The sequence below is a fragment of the Moschus berezovskii genome, chromosome 7, assembly GCF_049115385.1.
Source record: "Moschus berezovskii isolate FMDL1 chromosome 7, NW_MosBer_1.0, whole genome shotgun sequence".
Lineage (NCBI taxonomy): Eukaryota > Metazoa > Chordata > Mammalia > Artiodactyla > Moschidae > Moschus > Moschus berezovskii.
The window spans coordinates 107713446-107730687 of record NC_142466.1 but is presented as its reverse complement, the minus strand read 5'-3'; the positions used below and the strand labels follow the sequence as shown (position 1 = coordinate 107730687).

Here is a 17242-nt window from a genome sequence, read left to right as displayed (position 1 = left end):
GTGGTTTTAAGTCTGTTTCTTATTCAAAGAGTAATTCTTTTCATTGCCCTTTCAAGAGGATTTTTTAGATCTTTTAGTTGACTTCTCTTCCTTTGCTCTCATCCTTTATGATTTAGCATGCTCATGAGTTTCTTTCCTTTTTTTTAACTTATAGGATATGTTTCTCTTTTGGTCAGTTTCTGACCCATTATTCCTAAACTTCAGGTTACCCCATTTTCTAAATAATATCACACAAACTAGCTTGACATGTAAACAGAGTTTGACTATTTCATCCTTGGCTCTAGTAGTGATAACCATTGTAAGATTTTTTTCAAAAATTGTGTTTTTACAATTCCTGGTTATTTGGACAAGTTTCAGGATAGCATCTCTCCCCAGCAGGAGCACTTTCCAAAAGGGAAAACTGTACACCTGTCAATACAGTCTTTGAAATCAGAACTGTGAGTTTTTAAAAATACTTTTTGGCCAGTTCTTTATTTTTTAATTTATTTATTTTAATTGGAGGCTAATTACTTTACAATATTGTATTGGTTTTGCCATACATTGACATGAATCCGCCCTGGGTGTACATGTGTTCCCCATCTTGAACCCACCTCCCACCTCCTTTCCCATATCATCCCTCGGGGTCATCCCATTGCCCCAGCCCCGAGCATCCTGTATCATGCATCGAACCTGGACTGGCGATTCATTTCACATATGATAATATATATACATGTTTCAATTTGGCCAGTTCTTTAATCTGCAGAATCTTACTCTGTCAGAGTATACATAAAACAGTGCAGTTGTGGTGCTTGGGTTTCTTTTGTGCAGGTCGTGTGAGCAGGATGGGCTAGCTGTATTCCTGCGTTTGAACACATTAGCCAATTGCCATGTGGAAAGAGGGGTAGACTTTTAGGCCAAATGTAAGTCTGATTGAAAAGCTGGAAAAGCAAATGGAAAAACTGACCCTATCAGTTTTGTGAAAAAGGAAAGATTTAAGAGCATGAAATATATTGTCTTCATTGTGTAAACTGAGGGCTTCCCAGGTGGCTCAGTGGTAAAGAACCTGCCTGCCAATGCAGGAGATGCAGGTTCGAGTCTTGGGTCGGGAAGATCCCCTGGAGAAGGAAATGGCATCCCACTCCAGTATTCTTGCCTGGGAAATCCCACGGACGGGGAGCCTGGCAGGCTATAGTCCAGGGGGTCACAAAGAGAGTCAGACACGACTTAATGACTAAACAACAAAGTGTAGTATTGTATGACTCTCAAAATGTGAAGAATGTTTTCCTTTTTCTTGTGATTTCCTGGAGTTTTAAATCTTAGTTCATTGCATTTATGTGCATTTCAGTTGGACAGTTGCTTTTAATAGTTGTAATAGCTGCATTTTTTGGTCAGCATCATTATCACAGATTTTCCTTGTTTACATGGATTGATAAGAAGCTCATGCTGAAGTTCTCCTAAGCACATTATTTTGATTTATTACCTGTATTATGTCCTCTGTGGAAATTTCAGGGTGCAATATATCCTGCTTATATTTAATACAAGTGCCTTGTTCTTGCTATTGCAGATAGATGATGCCATGGCTGAATGTATAGTTTGAGTCATTTTACATTTTTGATGAAATGAAATGTTGCTTCTATGTCTTGTCAGCTGTTGTGGCCAAGTTGATGACTGTGTCCAGCCTAAGTTCTTCCTTTTGTGATTTTGATTTTTTCCCGATTTTGGTTTTTCTTGGGAATTCTTTCAACTCTTGAAGTTTGTTTGTTTAACAAACCTGCATTTCAGTTGTAGATCATGCACTTCATATTTTTCCTGGAATGAGCTTTCTTTTAATTGTTGTAACATATAAATGACATATAATTTACATTTTCAGGTTCAGTAGAGCTAAGTATATTTACGTTGTTGTGGAACAGATCTTCAGAACTCTGTCTTACAAAACTGAAACTCTCTGCCTCTTAAAAAACAGCTCTTCATCGTCTCCCTCCCCAGCCCCTGGCAGCCACCATTCTACACACTGTCTATGCATTTGACTGCTCTAGGTACCTCATGTAAGTGGAATCACAAAATATTTGTCTTTTTGTTGCAAGCTTATTTCACTTAGCATAATGTCCTCAGGGTTCACCCATGTTGTAATATGTGCCAGAATTTCCTTCTTTAAGGCTGAATGATATTCCATTGTATGCATTTAAAGTACTACATTTTGTTTATCCATGTATTTGTCCAGGGACACTTGAGTTTTGCTTTCACCTTTTTCTTATTATTGTGACTAACACTGCCATGAACATGGGTGTTCAGATATCTCTTTGAGACCCTGCTTTCAATTATTTTGGGTATATATACCCAGCAGTGGAATTGTGGACTTAAAAACATTCTATGTTTAATGTTTTAAGAAACTGCTGTTATGATTTCTGTAGCAGCCGAACGATTTTGCATTCCCATGAGCAATACATAAAGGTTCCAATTTCACGCAACCTTGCTTATTTTGTTCGCGACGGTTCTAATTGATGTGAGGTGCTCTTACCGCACTGTGGTTTGGTTTGCGTTTCCCTCACAATTAGTGCTGTTGACTATCTTGTCAGGTGTTTTTTTGACCATTTGAATGTCTCTGGAGAAATGTTTATTCAAGTCTTATTTTTTAGTTCAGTTGTTTGATTTTCTTCTTGTTGAGTTTCTTTATATATTCTGGATATCAATTCCTTTTTAGATATATGATTTACAAATATTTTATCCCGTTCCATGGATTGTCTTTTCATTCTCAATTGTGTTTTTTGCACAGGAGTTTTAAATTTTGATTTAGTGCATTTTATCTTTTTTCCTTGTGTTCTTTAAGCTTAAGAACTGAACATCTTTTAGGAAAAGCTTACTTTTATTGTTTAATAACTTATGTTCTATTTTTTCTTTCTGGATGTACCAATTCTTCTATTGAATCTGTATTTTCTGTGCTCCACAGCCATAATTTTTAATCATTCTAGTAACTATTATTTTAGAGCATGTGTGATTTTTCTCAAACTTGTCTTCCATGGTATCAACTTGGTCTTCTGTAGTGGTACTTCTGCCTGTTGTAGTTTTAAATACATTTTTAGTTTCAACAGTTTTATTTTCTTTTGCCTTTTTTGTTTTTATTTTTTTAATCAGTGTTATAAAGAGTCAAATAGCTATATGAGGATTTCTAGGAAAGAGGAGTTCTTTCCTCCCTTCCTGTCTTTTCCCCATAACTAACATTTTCAGTTGCTTCGGTTGCTTCATTGGGTATCTGCACTGCATCACTAAGATTTATCTTTGTACTATTGGATATGTCAGTTTCAAGTGTGGATAGACATCCCTCTGGAAGATGTGTTGCATGCCTTCTCCCCTCCTGAACCTCCCCATCCTAATACATGGGGTTGTGTTTCTGATCATGTCAGTTTTCAGTGTTGATGTTATTATGACCTTGATAATGTCATTCACAGCTGAGCCATCTAGAACTATATGAATCCTTTTCCTCTTCTGTAAATTCTTCATTCGCTTTTAAATTTTCATTTTTCTTCTTATGTGTGCTTACTTTCCTGTGTGCTGGTTATTCTGTTCTATATGCTTAGGATTCTATGTGGTCTTTCAGTCCCAGGCTATCAGTTCTAGAAATCTCTCAACATAGACAGACAGACAGGTAGTCTGTCCCTTCTAGTTTGTCATCTCGCAATGTCCTTTCACAAGCAGGCCAGGAATTCCCTTTATTTTTCTCCTGAATTGAACTTTTGTTCCTGTATCTCGCGCCTTCATTTTGACTAGTTTCCTCCCTACTTTGTGAAGGACATCCTGCAGTGAGACTGTAGATTGTAAATCACTTTCTTCATTGTCCATTGTCTCCCAGCTTCTAGGTTGCTGTTGAGAAATGCAGACTTTCTGATTCCTAATCCTTTGTCCATGAGCTCCCCCTATCACTTTCTGATTAGTTATAAGAATTTTTAAAAAATCGTTTATGTTTAAAAAAAAATCATGATGATGTGCTTAAAGTGGGCATATTAAAATTAATAGAAGTGGGCATGTAGGTTATCGGTGGACCTTACTAGTCAACACACTTAGGACTTGTCACTTTAGGAAATGTTTTGATTGTGTTACTTGATCTCCTCCACCCACCCTTACGCCGCCCACTCCACTCCACTTCTTTTTTTTTTCCCCTTTAATTCTGGAATTGCTTTTGTTTGTCTGTTAGATCTCCTGGACTAGTCCTCCAGCTTTCTCGTTCTTAACTGTTCTGATTTCCTTCAGTTTGTCTTTTGGCTCTACATTTTGGGGAAGTTTCTTAATTTTATATTCCAGTCCTTCTCCTGCATTTCCAGTTATGGGTTTTTAAGTCTCCTGCTTTTGTTTGAATGGGCGCAGCATCTTCTTCCTGATGTTACTGTTGTTAAGATCTTTTCATCTGCTCAGATTCCAGAGAAGACTCGTCCAGTCTTAGCCTTTAGATATAAGGCTGGTTTCAGATGCTTAAGATAAATAAATAGACAAATAGAAATAGGAAAATACTGAGCAAGACAAGCTATAGCCCTGACCTTCCTCTTGTTCATCTTGTTCATACAGGTTTGAGGTTAAAAGTTTCTTGTCTAGTTTCTGCTGGACTAGAGAGTATAGAGCTCTCTGAAGAAGGATACATGAAATCTGAAATATTTTCCTCCCTGATCTAACTAGCTCTATTTATGTGTAATACTTTTCTAAAATTTGGGGGATAAATGTATCCATTCCTGGTTTCAGCATTGATGACTTCTTTCCTCCTTTGGTACTTTATATTCATCTACTTATTTGGGGAATGGAAGCTTTGAAATCTTTAGTCATGTAGGCCCCACCCAAAGCTGTGGTTTATCTTCTCCTTCAGTAATACCATTTTCTGCTTTTTTTTCCTGTTTTCTACTTTATTGACTGCCTTCATTCAGGTCCATAATTCATAATTTTTTGGTTAATGTTGACTCATGTCTGATCTCATATTTTCCTAAAGTTAACTTTTATGTTGTATACCTATTTCTTAAGTAAATATTTGCTCTGACTCCAGAATCTCCCTTCTCTTGAGCTGCACAATATTTTTCATTTGCTTGGTGGATATGAATTTTTCTGTGTCTTATCCTTAGAGAGGGAAGTCTGTGTATATTCAGTATTAGGTATTGCCCTGTATTCTTTAAGGGGCCGAGATGAGTCATTATTTGAGTTAAGTCCAGATGAAGGAAAAAGATTAGATTTATAGTAGATAAATTTGCCAAGTTAGAAATTCATCTTCCTATGAGGCCTAGGAAAAGAGCCAGCATCAGCTCCAGAAGTAATCAAAGGGAACAGTTGCCTCAGAACCAGAGACTTTTTTTAAGGTATTTGGTGTTGCACTCAGTAATTAGAAAGATCATTGTCACTTGGCATGGCTGCCCATATCAGAAGCCAGCTGGTAGTGCTTTTTTCCCACATATTTTCTGGGCCAGTCATTATGGCTACATGTAAATTAGAAGTAAATAGAGCCAGAGATTACTTGCTTAGTTAGAGCCAGGAACTGCTTTTAAGGAGCTGAATGTATTTTAAATGTACTCCAATGCTCCCTTGGCTTAGTTCACTCCAGCCTCATCCCTCTTAATAGGGAGCATCATCGCGAGTCTATTGGAGTCTTATTTACTTATTTTCTGTCAATGTAATTATAGTTTCACATGAAAGCAATGTTGAGCTTTAAATGTTCTCCAACCTTCCATGTTGATTCTTGCCAATATATAATTCTGAAAGTTTGAGCAATAGGTAGGATCCATCTGTGGCTTCTAGGATTGAGTCAGGATGTTTCCTTTTCTTATATTCAGTTGGTTATTTTCTGTTAATCTAGCACAGAACCATGAGCCTATTTGGTTTTCTTACTTGTAGATTGTATTTTATCTAGACATTTTTTATAAAATTTTTTTTTAATTGAAATATGGTTGATTTACAGTGTTTCAGTTTCAGGTATACAACAAAGTGATTCAGTTAGACATACATACATATCTTTTTTTTTTTTCAGATTCTTTTCCCTTGTGAGTTATTACAAAACATTGAGTAAAGTTCCCTGTGCCATATAGTAGGTCCTTGTTGACTATATAATGTGTTTGTGTGTGTGTGAGTGTGTATGTATATGTCATTTTCGAGCTATGGGGAGGGACTTTGAGGTAATTCATAGCCACTGACTATACCATGGATAAATAGGCATGTCAATCGGTGACGAAGCTCATGTTCTGTCAGTAGCATTAGGTGTGGTTTTGTGGTTTTGAGAAGGATGATAGAGATTAGAAGTCATGCCTAGAATGGAACCTGAATGGCCACTAGGGAGGAAGAGAAAGGAAAATAGTGATGGCCAGGGGCACCTGGGGTTAATGGAGCCAGTTCACACTGTTTTGTGGCTTCCTGTTATCAAGAGCTCAAAGAAAATAGAGAGTTAGGCTGAGGGCTGGTTATAAGAACTTCAGGACAGATATCTAAATACCTGGAAGAGTTCAAAGAGGGATGAGTTTTTTAAAAAAAATTCTGTACAGCTCTGTAGTTGGCAGTCTGGGACTCTGAGAAAGCAGGAGACAATATGTCAAAGTAATCTGGCTTACTTGGCCAGAGACTGAATGGCATCATTACTTAGGAGATTGTCTTTGGTGTCATCACATCTCTTCCCCCATGATTTGTCCAGTTCTGTAAGTAAGCTGAGCAGTACATAGGTTTCATGAATGTAATTTTAAGACGTTGCTTCCCAAGAGAGCTATTGTATACTCTTTGAGTAGTATTGCTTAACTCTTACATTTTCAGAGTTAAGTAACCGTACCCCATCTTATAAAGGGCTTCTCATAGTGTAAGAACAGGTTCAACGTACACTTTCATGAATCTTCTAGTGTTACACACTATTATCCCAGAAATAAAAATCTCTTTGTCTGAAAAAAGAGAAGGTTCAACAAAAGCATCTAAACTCGATATGTCTTCGATGCTTTAGGGGAAGACAGTTAATGTTTTGTCTTGATGTTCTTCTTCAAAAAGGAAACTAGCAATCTGTATTGTCTACTGTGTGCTCAGAGATGTGTCACATAAATCAAAACTAGGAGTACATCATTAACATTTTATGTGGATGAGAGCAGGGTTTGGGGAAACAGGTACTCTGCAGGACATCTGACTTGCATCTTGCTTCCTTCAGAACTTTCTGAAGATTTTGGTTAGAAGATCTCCAAGCTGTCGCTCTTGGTTAATTTTCGTTCACTTGGAAGGTTCATCAATGGACAGGCCCTGTGGTAGGTTCAAGTCTCAGCTCTGTCGTTTCCTGGCCTCATGGCTGGGAATGACACATAAACCCTTTAAAGCCTGAGTTTCTTATCTATGAAATGAGTTGACAATATCTACCTCAAATTGTACCTGAAATGACTGCACCCGTGTTCATTAAATCCCAGGCTCCTTCCCTTTCCCCTTTTGCTCTCAGCAGTGATGTCATATGGCATTTGTTACACCCATTTCTTTTTCCTTTTTCTGACTGTAGGCTGGGTACCCAGCATTCACATTTTGGGCAACTCTTTGTACTCTGAATAGGGAAAATATTTTAAGGTTATATTGCTTAATGATGTAACTCAGCAGAAATGATATTGGACCCACGTGAATATTTAAGAATAGAATCTCACTCGCCTTCCATATTTCTTTTTGGTTATCATGCTGTTCATATATTCATAGAACAAGATGGTTTGAACTGTAAATATGTGAGAAGGAAAAGCGGGGAAAAAAGTAGGGGTGGCACTAAATGATGTCGGGAATAAGTTCAGTACAGAACAGTGCACCTTGGGGCCCTATAACTTTCCCAGGGTAGGGTCGGCTTTCCACAGCCCTCCCAGAAGAGGCGAGGCCCTCTGTGGATGTGTGCCTTCCTCCTGGGCTATTTGTTTAACTTCGCAGTGTGATGAACAGCAGATCTTTCCCCGCTAAAGCTGTGACTGAAGAGAACGTCACTGTTGTCTCAGGGTAGCTATGGAATTTTGTGTGGATCGTTAGACCAAAACATCTTGACAGCTTGACTTTTATTTATTAATAAAAAATAGTCACTGACGGAATGTTGGAGAAGGAAAGTAGAAAGGTGCTGCAGTTCTGAACAATGAAAACCTAAAGTGATTAAAACCGTAGTGTGAAGGGTAATACGCGAAGACAGGATAAAAATCAGAATAGCAAGTTCAAAGAAGTTGCTGCCAAACCTAGATTGTTTCTTAGGAAACAGTTCTTCTGAGGTTATGTGACTTGCCCAGCGTCATCCAGCTCATAGAGAATAGTGCCAGAGGATTTGCAGAGACTTGGCTTAGATATCCAACTCCACCGTTACTAACTGCTCAAGATTACTGATTTGGATTTTGTGATCCTGGTTCATAACTTTTACTGTTATGAAGAGTTTTATTTCCCAATAGTATGAAAGAGTTCTGGTGTCATTTTACATGCTGGGGAAACCAGAAAGTGTATTAACAGACAAATGCTGCCTTTTTGAGGCAAGGGTCGGCTCAGTTTTATTCATTATACCCTTAGTTCACTATGGATGTTCCATAAGTACGTTTTGAGTAAAAGAAAGGATATTGTTAAGTGGTATGAAAGCAACCTAAAAATGAAAAATTGTCTTAAAGTGAAAGTATTTTCTTAAAGTCTTTTTTTTAATTAATTTTTTTATTGAAGGATAATTGCTTTACAGAATTTTGTTGTTTTCTGTCACACCTCAAGGTCTTAAAATGAAACGTTGTCCCCCTCTGTACTAGATTGAGATGTGGAAATAAGTCACATCCATCTAGCATCCTCTGAGAATGTTGAGAGGAATTGAGAAATGGACTCTTCCTCACACCTGTGGAAGTTGGATTTACAAAGCCCCCTCCCCCACTGCCCATCCAAGTACTTACTCTTGGGACCGACTCCTTTAACTTTGGGGTGTCTTGCCTTTCTTTCATTTTGAAAATGGTAACAAGTTCCCTAAGGAAGTGTAAACATGGAACACATTCACTTAAATCTCATCTGGGACTGGGACTTGGTGCTCTAGGACTGATTCTCTATGAACAAAAAGTGTGATTCCACTCATGTCTTTTCATCAGCTCTCAGGTTTTCAGCTGCCAGTGGGCAGGGTTGAACTGGGTGGGTCTCTAAGACACTTGATACTGTTATTCTGTTTGCTCTTTGCCTGTATCCTGAAGGCTCTTATTGTGAGTGACTGTTTCTTATTTAAGGACAAGACGGCCCTTCCCGCTTCCTACTCTCCCCATCTTCACAACCTGAAATCACCAGCTGCAAACATCTGGCTCACATGCCAAGTTGGCTTTAGATTTATGAACATGTATCAGCTTAACATGGTACAGAAATCCTGGCATTGAGATGGTAGCTGGTCTGTAAGATGCTCCTTCCTGGCTTCCTCTTTGCATTAAACTGGTAGTTGGTTTTTGAGACAGGGTTTTTGTTTGTTTATTTTCACTGCCCATGGCCAAAGGTGCCTCACTCCCATGTGCAAGTCCTCTGAGGCTAAAGTGGATTTTCCTATCCTTTCCAGGTCCACAGTTGCTCCTAGCATGAGCACAGTCTGATCAGCAACCAGGAGAATCTGACTGCCTTGTGCACCTTAGTCCTGGGGCCCGGCCACTGCCCACGACTCCAGAGCTGCCATGGCTGCTGCCTCTACATCCTCCCCTGTCGTTTCACAGCCCCAGGTATGTGATTCAGACGCACATGGGTCTGGGCTAATCATAGTTTTGTTGAATGTTTCAGTGAGTGTCAGAACCTGTGTTTGACTCTAGAGTTCACACGTGTCTCCTCTGAGTTCTCGTTTGGTGGGGATTTGGATGAGTGTTTTGTGAGGGAGGTGCTTGTTTTCGGCACCTAGGGTGCCTGGCTGCTACTGGAGGCTGCTGCTGCTAAGTCACTTCAGTCGTGTCCGACTCTGTGTGACCCCATAGACGGAAGCCCACCAGGCTCCCCCGTCCCTGGGATTCTCCAGGCAAGAACACTGGAGTGGGTTGCCATTTCCTTCTCCAATGTGTGAAAGTGAAAAGTGAAAGTGAAGTCGCCCAGTCGTGTCTGACCCTTAGCGACCCCACGGACTGCAGCCCACCAGGCTCCTACTGGAGGCATCCAACTCCAAATCGAGACAGTCAGTAGCAAATCCCCCGTTGGCTTTTTTAGGGTTTATCTCAGAACTGATCTAATCTTATAACAAGTTTTCTGAATGTTGTCTTGGTGTCCTCCTCCTATAATGATGATTATTTTACCTTGACCTGTTCTAGTAACTTTGAGAAGAAAATGCAATTCCAGAAACTTCTGAACCACAGTAATGTGAGTTACTTTTACTTTTAAAGTCCAGAGAAGAGCAGTCACACAGCAGGAACATTGTTTTCACTGTTTCACAATCCGATCTACTGAAATACTAACTGAACCCTTGCAGTTTCAGGAGGCAGCGTGGTACAGCGGGGAAGCAGACTTTGGAGTCTTTAGACTGTGTTCACATCTCGATTATTGGATAAAGGGCCTTAGTCACGCTGACCTCACTCAACGTCCATGTCTTCACATGCAGTCGTCCCTCAGACTGGTTAAGGGATTAAAGGAGAGGGTCTATGAGAAGCACAAGTCCGCAAGCGTGATTTCCCGTGTGCTCTTCTTGCACTGTCTTCTCCCTTTTATTTTTTGGCTGCAGCGCGCGCATGTGGGGTCTTAGTTCCCTGACCAAGGATTGAATCTCTTTCCCCTGCATTAGAAGCGTGAGCTTTTAATCACTGGACCACCAGAGAAGTCTCTTCTCTTCCTGTTAGACTGTGACCTCCGATCCCATTCATGAGAAGCACTTTTAGGGCCAAGGTGGAAGCAAAAAGCATGCTTTTGAGAAAAAGTCATATTGATTGAAATTTGAATCTTTGTGATACAAAATACTCTTCTACACTTGTTTTCTTTGTATCATTTTGCAGGCTACTAAGTTTTGTATATATTTCTTTATTTAATTGAATATAAATTTTATATGATATGGGAGCCTTCATAAGGAAATGAAGATCTGAAGAAAGAAAACTATGTATTTTTATGCTGGGGTATTTTTTTTTTTTTGGTCTGATTTCGAAAAAAAGGTTTTTTAAATTGAAATATAGTAGATTTACATTTTGTATTAGTTTCAATTGGACAGCCAAATGAATTTTTTCATATTCCTTTCCCTTATATGTTATTACAGAATATTGAGTGTAGTTCCTTGTGCTATAGAGTAGGCCCCTGTTGCGTATGTTTTAGGTAGGGGTATGTGTGTCTGTGTGTGTGCAAAGAAAGGGAGGGGGGGGGAAGAAGGAAAAGGGGCTCTTCTGCTTTATTTACTGTAAATGTTTTTCTTCTTCTCTAAAGACTTGGGGTTTTATCACACGGGTGTAGTCATCACTGTTGCTGAGCTTGTAAAGTTTGTAGTGTCACTTTCCAGAATGCTTAGTGTTATCACCATCATGTGTATTTCTCTTTCTGGTAAACGGATCATTGCCTTTTCAACACTTCATTTACTTTGGGTGTTTGATTTCCATTCCCCTCAATAGTGTTCTTGGTACCCGAGAGACGTGGTAAATGGGTGAAAAGATTTAGTGCCTGTTACCTAAGGTCACCATTTCCAAGTCCACTGGAGTTGTTCCCTTGCAATGACTATTCGTAGCCTTTTGTGGAGTAAGTTAGGCCCTGATACAGGTTTCCTGGACAGGATATTTCAGCACCCTAGTCTTGCTGCTCTCATTTGTCAGCATTTCCAACAGCATCATCTTATCTATACATCTTTGCTCTTACACAAGCTACTATCAGCGGTGAGTGATATAAATATTTTTAAATGATTCATTTAATGAAAATATTTAGCACCACCCTATGTAGAAAGAGGTCATATTTAACATAAACACTTGAGGAAATGTGTTTTCTTGTGAAGTCTCTGTGGGGAAGTAAATTGGTCCAGTCACTCTGGAAGGTAATTTGACAGTATCTGTTAAAATTAACAGACCTTCGCACATCCCCTGTTCCCATCTAGATACTTATGTTAGAAAAACATGATTCCAAGGATATGTGCAGGTACATATTCACTGAAGCATTAGTTGAAGACCACGCAGTAGAAAACTTTCTAATACTCAATAGTAGAAGGACTTAATAAAGTCAGTCATGTTGATATGATTTAAATACAGCAATTAAATGAGGATATCTGTCTATCTCAACACAGCTCTGTCTCCTCAAGATATCTAATGGAGGGAAAAGAAAGCAAGATGCAGAATAATACTTACAGGAAAATATAATTAAAACTGTAAAACAAGACCATATGTTCTTAGGGATAAACATATGGTACATTAATATAAATGCATATAGTGAAAATTCTGTAATACACATAGTCCACAGGAACGAAATTACCCCCATGAGGGCAAAAAATGGATCTTGGGAGATGAAAAATCCCTCCAGAGCTTAACCCTGCCTGATGAAAACCTATTCCTAAGTACTTAATTTTTCCTTAGGGAGAACTTGAATTTAATTAAAATTTCTTCCTTGAGAGTCACCAATAGGAAAAAAAAAAAAGGAAACGCTGGTCTAGAAGGATGCACAAGACTGCAGTCACACTGCCTCAATTCAAATCCTAGTTCTAGCATTCACTGAGCCCATGGTGGGAGGGGGGAAAAAGGTATTCACTCTGTCAGCGCCTCCATTTCGTCATCTGGAAAATGAGCATCATCATGAAAACGCCAAATTCGTAGGGTGGTTTTAAGGTAAAAATGAGGTCATGTTTAAAAGAGTCTGATGCTAGGAGGGATTGGGGGTAGGAGGAGACGGGGACGACAGAGAATGAGATGGCTGGATGGCATCACCGACTCGATGGACATGAGTTTGAGTGAACTCTGGGAGTTGGTGATGGACAGGGAGGCCTGGCGTGCTGTGGTTCATGGGGTCGCAGAGTCAGACATGACTAAGCGACTGAACTGAACTGATATAGAATTTAGAAGAGTATTTAATATATATCTCGGTACATCTCAGTATTGTTCAGCAAGCACTGTGGCAGGCCTGGGGATGCAAGATAAAGACAGCCTTTGCCCTGTCCGAGTTTAGAAATGTAATGGGAAATACCCAGATAAGGAAACAAAAAATTAGAGTGCTGTGTCACAAATGCTATACTACGGGAAGTATGGGAGCTCTTTGGGGTACAGTGGAATGATGTGCAGGATTAGGGAAGATGTCTCAAAGGAAGACGACCAGGCCAGGAGCTTATGAACGTGTGTAAGTTACTCTGGTAAGCGAGAGGACATTGCCTGTGTGGATGTCAAGTGTCCCAAGGTGGGAGAGCTCACAGCTTTTGGTCATAGTAAAGTGGGGTGTAAGGTTGTGAGCAGTGAGGTCCGGAGCCAGGTGTACCAGCTCACAAGATCTGACTTTTCAGCTTCAAAGGAATTTTGTAAGCTGATTGACTTCATGTTTGTGGCTTGAAATCAGCCAGGGTGGAGTATTTATACCATGGAAATTGGCAAACACAGGCCCTGCTACCTAACAGCCCATTGTTAAGTACTGATCAGCATACTTCAGGTTGTAGAAAAGGTAGGTGGGTTGGGTTACAGAGTTGGAGAAGATTTTGCAGGGCCTTGGAAACCACATGAAGATTTTTAACGTTAATCTCAAGGAAACTTATGTAGCTCATGAGTCTTAGACCTGGGTTCAGACCTTACTTTTGACAATTGTGCTGAACCAATTTATTAATGAATCACAACCAGGAGAGTGAGTCCCATGATTCTCACACAGCCTCTGATAGTTGGGGGACTCAGCCCCTTGGGAGGAGTCAGCTGTAAGCTGAGGTGTTCGGTCACAGAGAGAGGCAGCTTACCCTCTGGAGAGATGCAGATCAGTGGGTCACTTGGTTCCCAGGATCCTCTCATCCTTGATGAACCTCATGATTGTATGTCAGTCCTTCCCATGTAATTTGTGCAGTCAGCTTTTAATCCAAGGCTGATTTGCCCTTGCCCCCAAGCTTGTATTCATGTATTCTCTATTATCAAGTTTTCCCCAGGTTCAGAGAAGGTAAAAGCAATTTAAATACAGATCTCCTTAGGCGAGGCGTAGTAAGCCATTCACTCAATCAGCTTTGCCTGGTATTGTCTGGCACATCAACTCGAATTCTTTCAGGGTGAATTCAGGGACCTGTGCAGAGATAAACCCACATTCAAGTGTGAAAGGCCTGACAGTCCTTTCTTGAGACAAAAACAATTGGGGAAAAAAAAGCTTTCAGTTTTGTTACTCTCTATTCACTTGGTAACAAAGAGCATTTTTCTAATCAAGGCTGCCTAATGCTAGATATAAACTAATTAATATGAACAAAATAGCTGGTGACTGTTTCCAACAATAATAGGGAAGAAAGCTTTCATTGTCACTCATGCTGGAATTGCTGTTTAGTCAGTGAAAGATACGCCTGGTTCTTTGAAGTGGGACAAGTTTGTATTCCTGCTTGACTTCTGCCCAGACTGTTAGATGGATTTTTGTTTGCTCAGGCTGAGAAAGACAGCACCTTGTTCTGAAGCTGGATGGATACCGAGGCGAAACCAGACTAGCAGCAGCAGGCAGACTGTGTGCGTAGCTGCTTTGTGTTGAATAGTTCAGCTGGTTCAGAACAAAGAGCTCCTGAAGGAAGCTCTGGAGATGTCTGCAGATAGGAACATGCTCATGCTTTGGTTAAATTAATGAACGTGCTCCTATCCTGCAGGGATGGAAGGATGGAGGGGATGGAGGTAGAATGGGTAAGCAAAAAGCTTGCCTCTTTTAATCACCGATTTCTGTATCTAGAACTCTATTAGCAGAACTTTAATGGTGGTTCATCTCTTTACTGTGGGTGGAGTATGGATTAAAAGCTTTATTTTACTTTTGAATGGAAGGGTCAATAGTTCAATCCACGTATGGGTAGTTCAGTCTTTCTCAAACCCAGGTATCAGAGACGAGAAGAGGTGTTTGAGAATTTCGAAGGCGTTCAGATCTCATAACCGTGATTCCAGCAAGATGGATTAAAAGCTTTATTTTACTTCTGAATGGAAGGGTCAATAGTTCAATCCATGTATGGGTAGTTCAGTCTTTCTCAAACCCAGGTATTAGAGACAAGAAGAGGTGTTTGAGAATTTCGAAGGCGTTCAGATTTCATAACCGTGATTCCAGCAAGGAAAGGATATTTGCCATCAGTATTTTACGAGGTATTCTGTCTCATTTACTGAGTGGCTGGCTTGGTTTTAAGACGAGGAAACAAAGGTATTTTGACCCCTTCAAGTGATCTCCGGTGGCTTTCATTGAAAACATGACTTTGGGTAGATGCTCAGTGTTTTTACAATATTTGCTCCCCTAGTTCCTGCCCAGTGCTCTCGGTTAACTAACAAGCAGGCGTCTACTTGGTGTCTGTTGGAAGACAGGTATTTTTGAACATCATTACTAATAGGTTTTTAAAGGTTTTATTTCTGATATTAGAGAGTGGATAATTTTAGATTAAAGCAGTTGAATTCTGTGTTCAATGGGTTGTGTTTTTTGAGATTGAAAGAATTCTGTTTTTGGGGAATTCTGTATTATGAAACGGAGAAGGCAATGGCAAGCCACTCCGGTACTCTTGCCTAGAAAATCCCATGGATGGAGGAGCCTGGTAGGCTGCAGTCCGTGGGGTCGCTAAGGGTCGGACACGACTGAGCGACTTCACTTTCACTTTTCACTTTCCACTTTCACACATTGGAGAAGGAAATGGCAACCCACTCCAGTGTTCTTGCCTGGAGAATCCCAGGGAAGGGGGAGCCTGGTGGGCTTCCGTCTATGGGGTCACACAGAGTCGGACACGACTGAAGTGACTTAGCAGTAGCAGTAGCAGTATTATGAAATTTTCAAATGTCACACACACCCACACACACACACACACAATCAGAATAATAGAGTGAATCCCAGGATAGCCATCACTGAGATCCAACAATTACTAGCATTTGGCCAAACTTGATTCACTTTCTCTCATTTTGGGTGGGATGAAATATCTTAAAGCAAATCCTTTGACATCCTGTTATTTTATCTCATATTCATACATCAATATGCATCTCTAAGAAAGAACTCACTTATATTGCCACAGTCCCATTCCTCCACAGAGTAAAATTAAAAACAACTTTTAAAATCACTTTCTACTCAGCTATAGTCAGAATTTCCCAATTGCTTTTCTCAGAAGTTTTTGCAATTGGTGTGTAAAGTATTATCTTTTAAAAACATTGATTAGATTAGTTTACTCTTCTGCCTGAAACTATTCAATGACTTTTGAAGGTTTACAGGGGGAATTGTTTGATTACTAAATTATCAGTCCTTAAAGTAAAGGATCATGGTTATCTTGATAGGCTTTTCTTGTGGACTACAGTGTGAATGATTGCTTGCAGTATGAGGTATGTTTCCAGCGCCACACAGTGAAGACATAATGTGATCTGACTTCACCAAACCTGGAATTGAGAAACCAGAATGCATAGGATTAGACCCAGGTGAATTTTGGTGCAAATCTAGGTTTAAATCTTTTTCAGTATAGATCTAGCTTCAGCTAATTTTTTTTTTTAATCTCTAGAATTCTGATAATAGACACTGTGCTCACAGATTTAAATGGCAAAATATGTTAGATGCTTTGTACAGTATCAGCATCTTTTAACAGATCACTGACATACATAACGTTAGTTCCTTCCTTTTCCCCCATAATTATTCTGGGAGGTTTTTTTTTTCTTTTCTTTTTTTAACAGGGAGAGAGTGGTTACCTCTACATATGGTCTGTGTGTATGACGCACTTATATAATATGCCAGAAGATCCATCACAGGAAAGCCAAGTTAGATAAACACTCTATGGAAAACTCCAATGTATTGCCAGGAATAAATGCATGTGGAGATAAACATTGAGATTTCTGACTTACTCCATCTTGAACCATGTTTCTGTTAGAAGTTAAATTTGTTCTCATATTGCAATTTGAATTCATCTCTGCCCCCTTTTGTGTTTATAAACACAGATAAAGTTTGAGAGGATATCTTATTTCGCAATCTGAGGGCATGTTTGGAGTTTTCAGTTCGTAAGACAAAATTGTACTGGGATACCTAGGGTAAACCACAAATGAGACATTAATATTTGTTTCTTTTTCGAATACGTCCTTTCTAATTGGTTTAGTCTTTAATGATTAATGGAATCAATTCTTTATCCTTCAAAGGGGTGAGGCTTCCTCCCTCTTATGACCCATGATGGTGCTCTTAGCCAGTGTTCCTTTTTACTCTCCTAGCTATCTCCAGGTATTTTTCTTTGAACTTTAGTTAT

The 17242-nt window shown here is 39.6% G+C and overlaps 1 protein-coding gene across 1 annotated transcript in view; it reads left to right on the top strand.

Annotated features, from left to right (window-relative positions):
- The window catches only part of LPAR1 (lysophosphatidic acid receptor 1), a 174211-nt gene that overhangs the window by 69979 nt on the left and 86990 nt on the right, over positions 1–17242 (top strand). The window contains 1 exon segment of the mRNA XM_055427571.2: positions 9482–9638. Coding sequence (XP_055283546.2) covers positions 9594–9638 — 45 coding nt within the window. The 5' untranslated portion in view covers positions 9482–9593.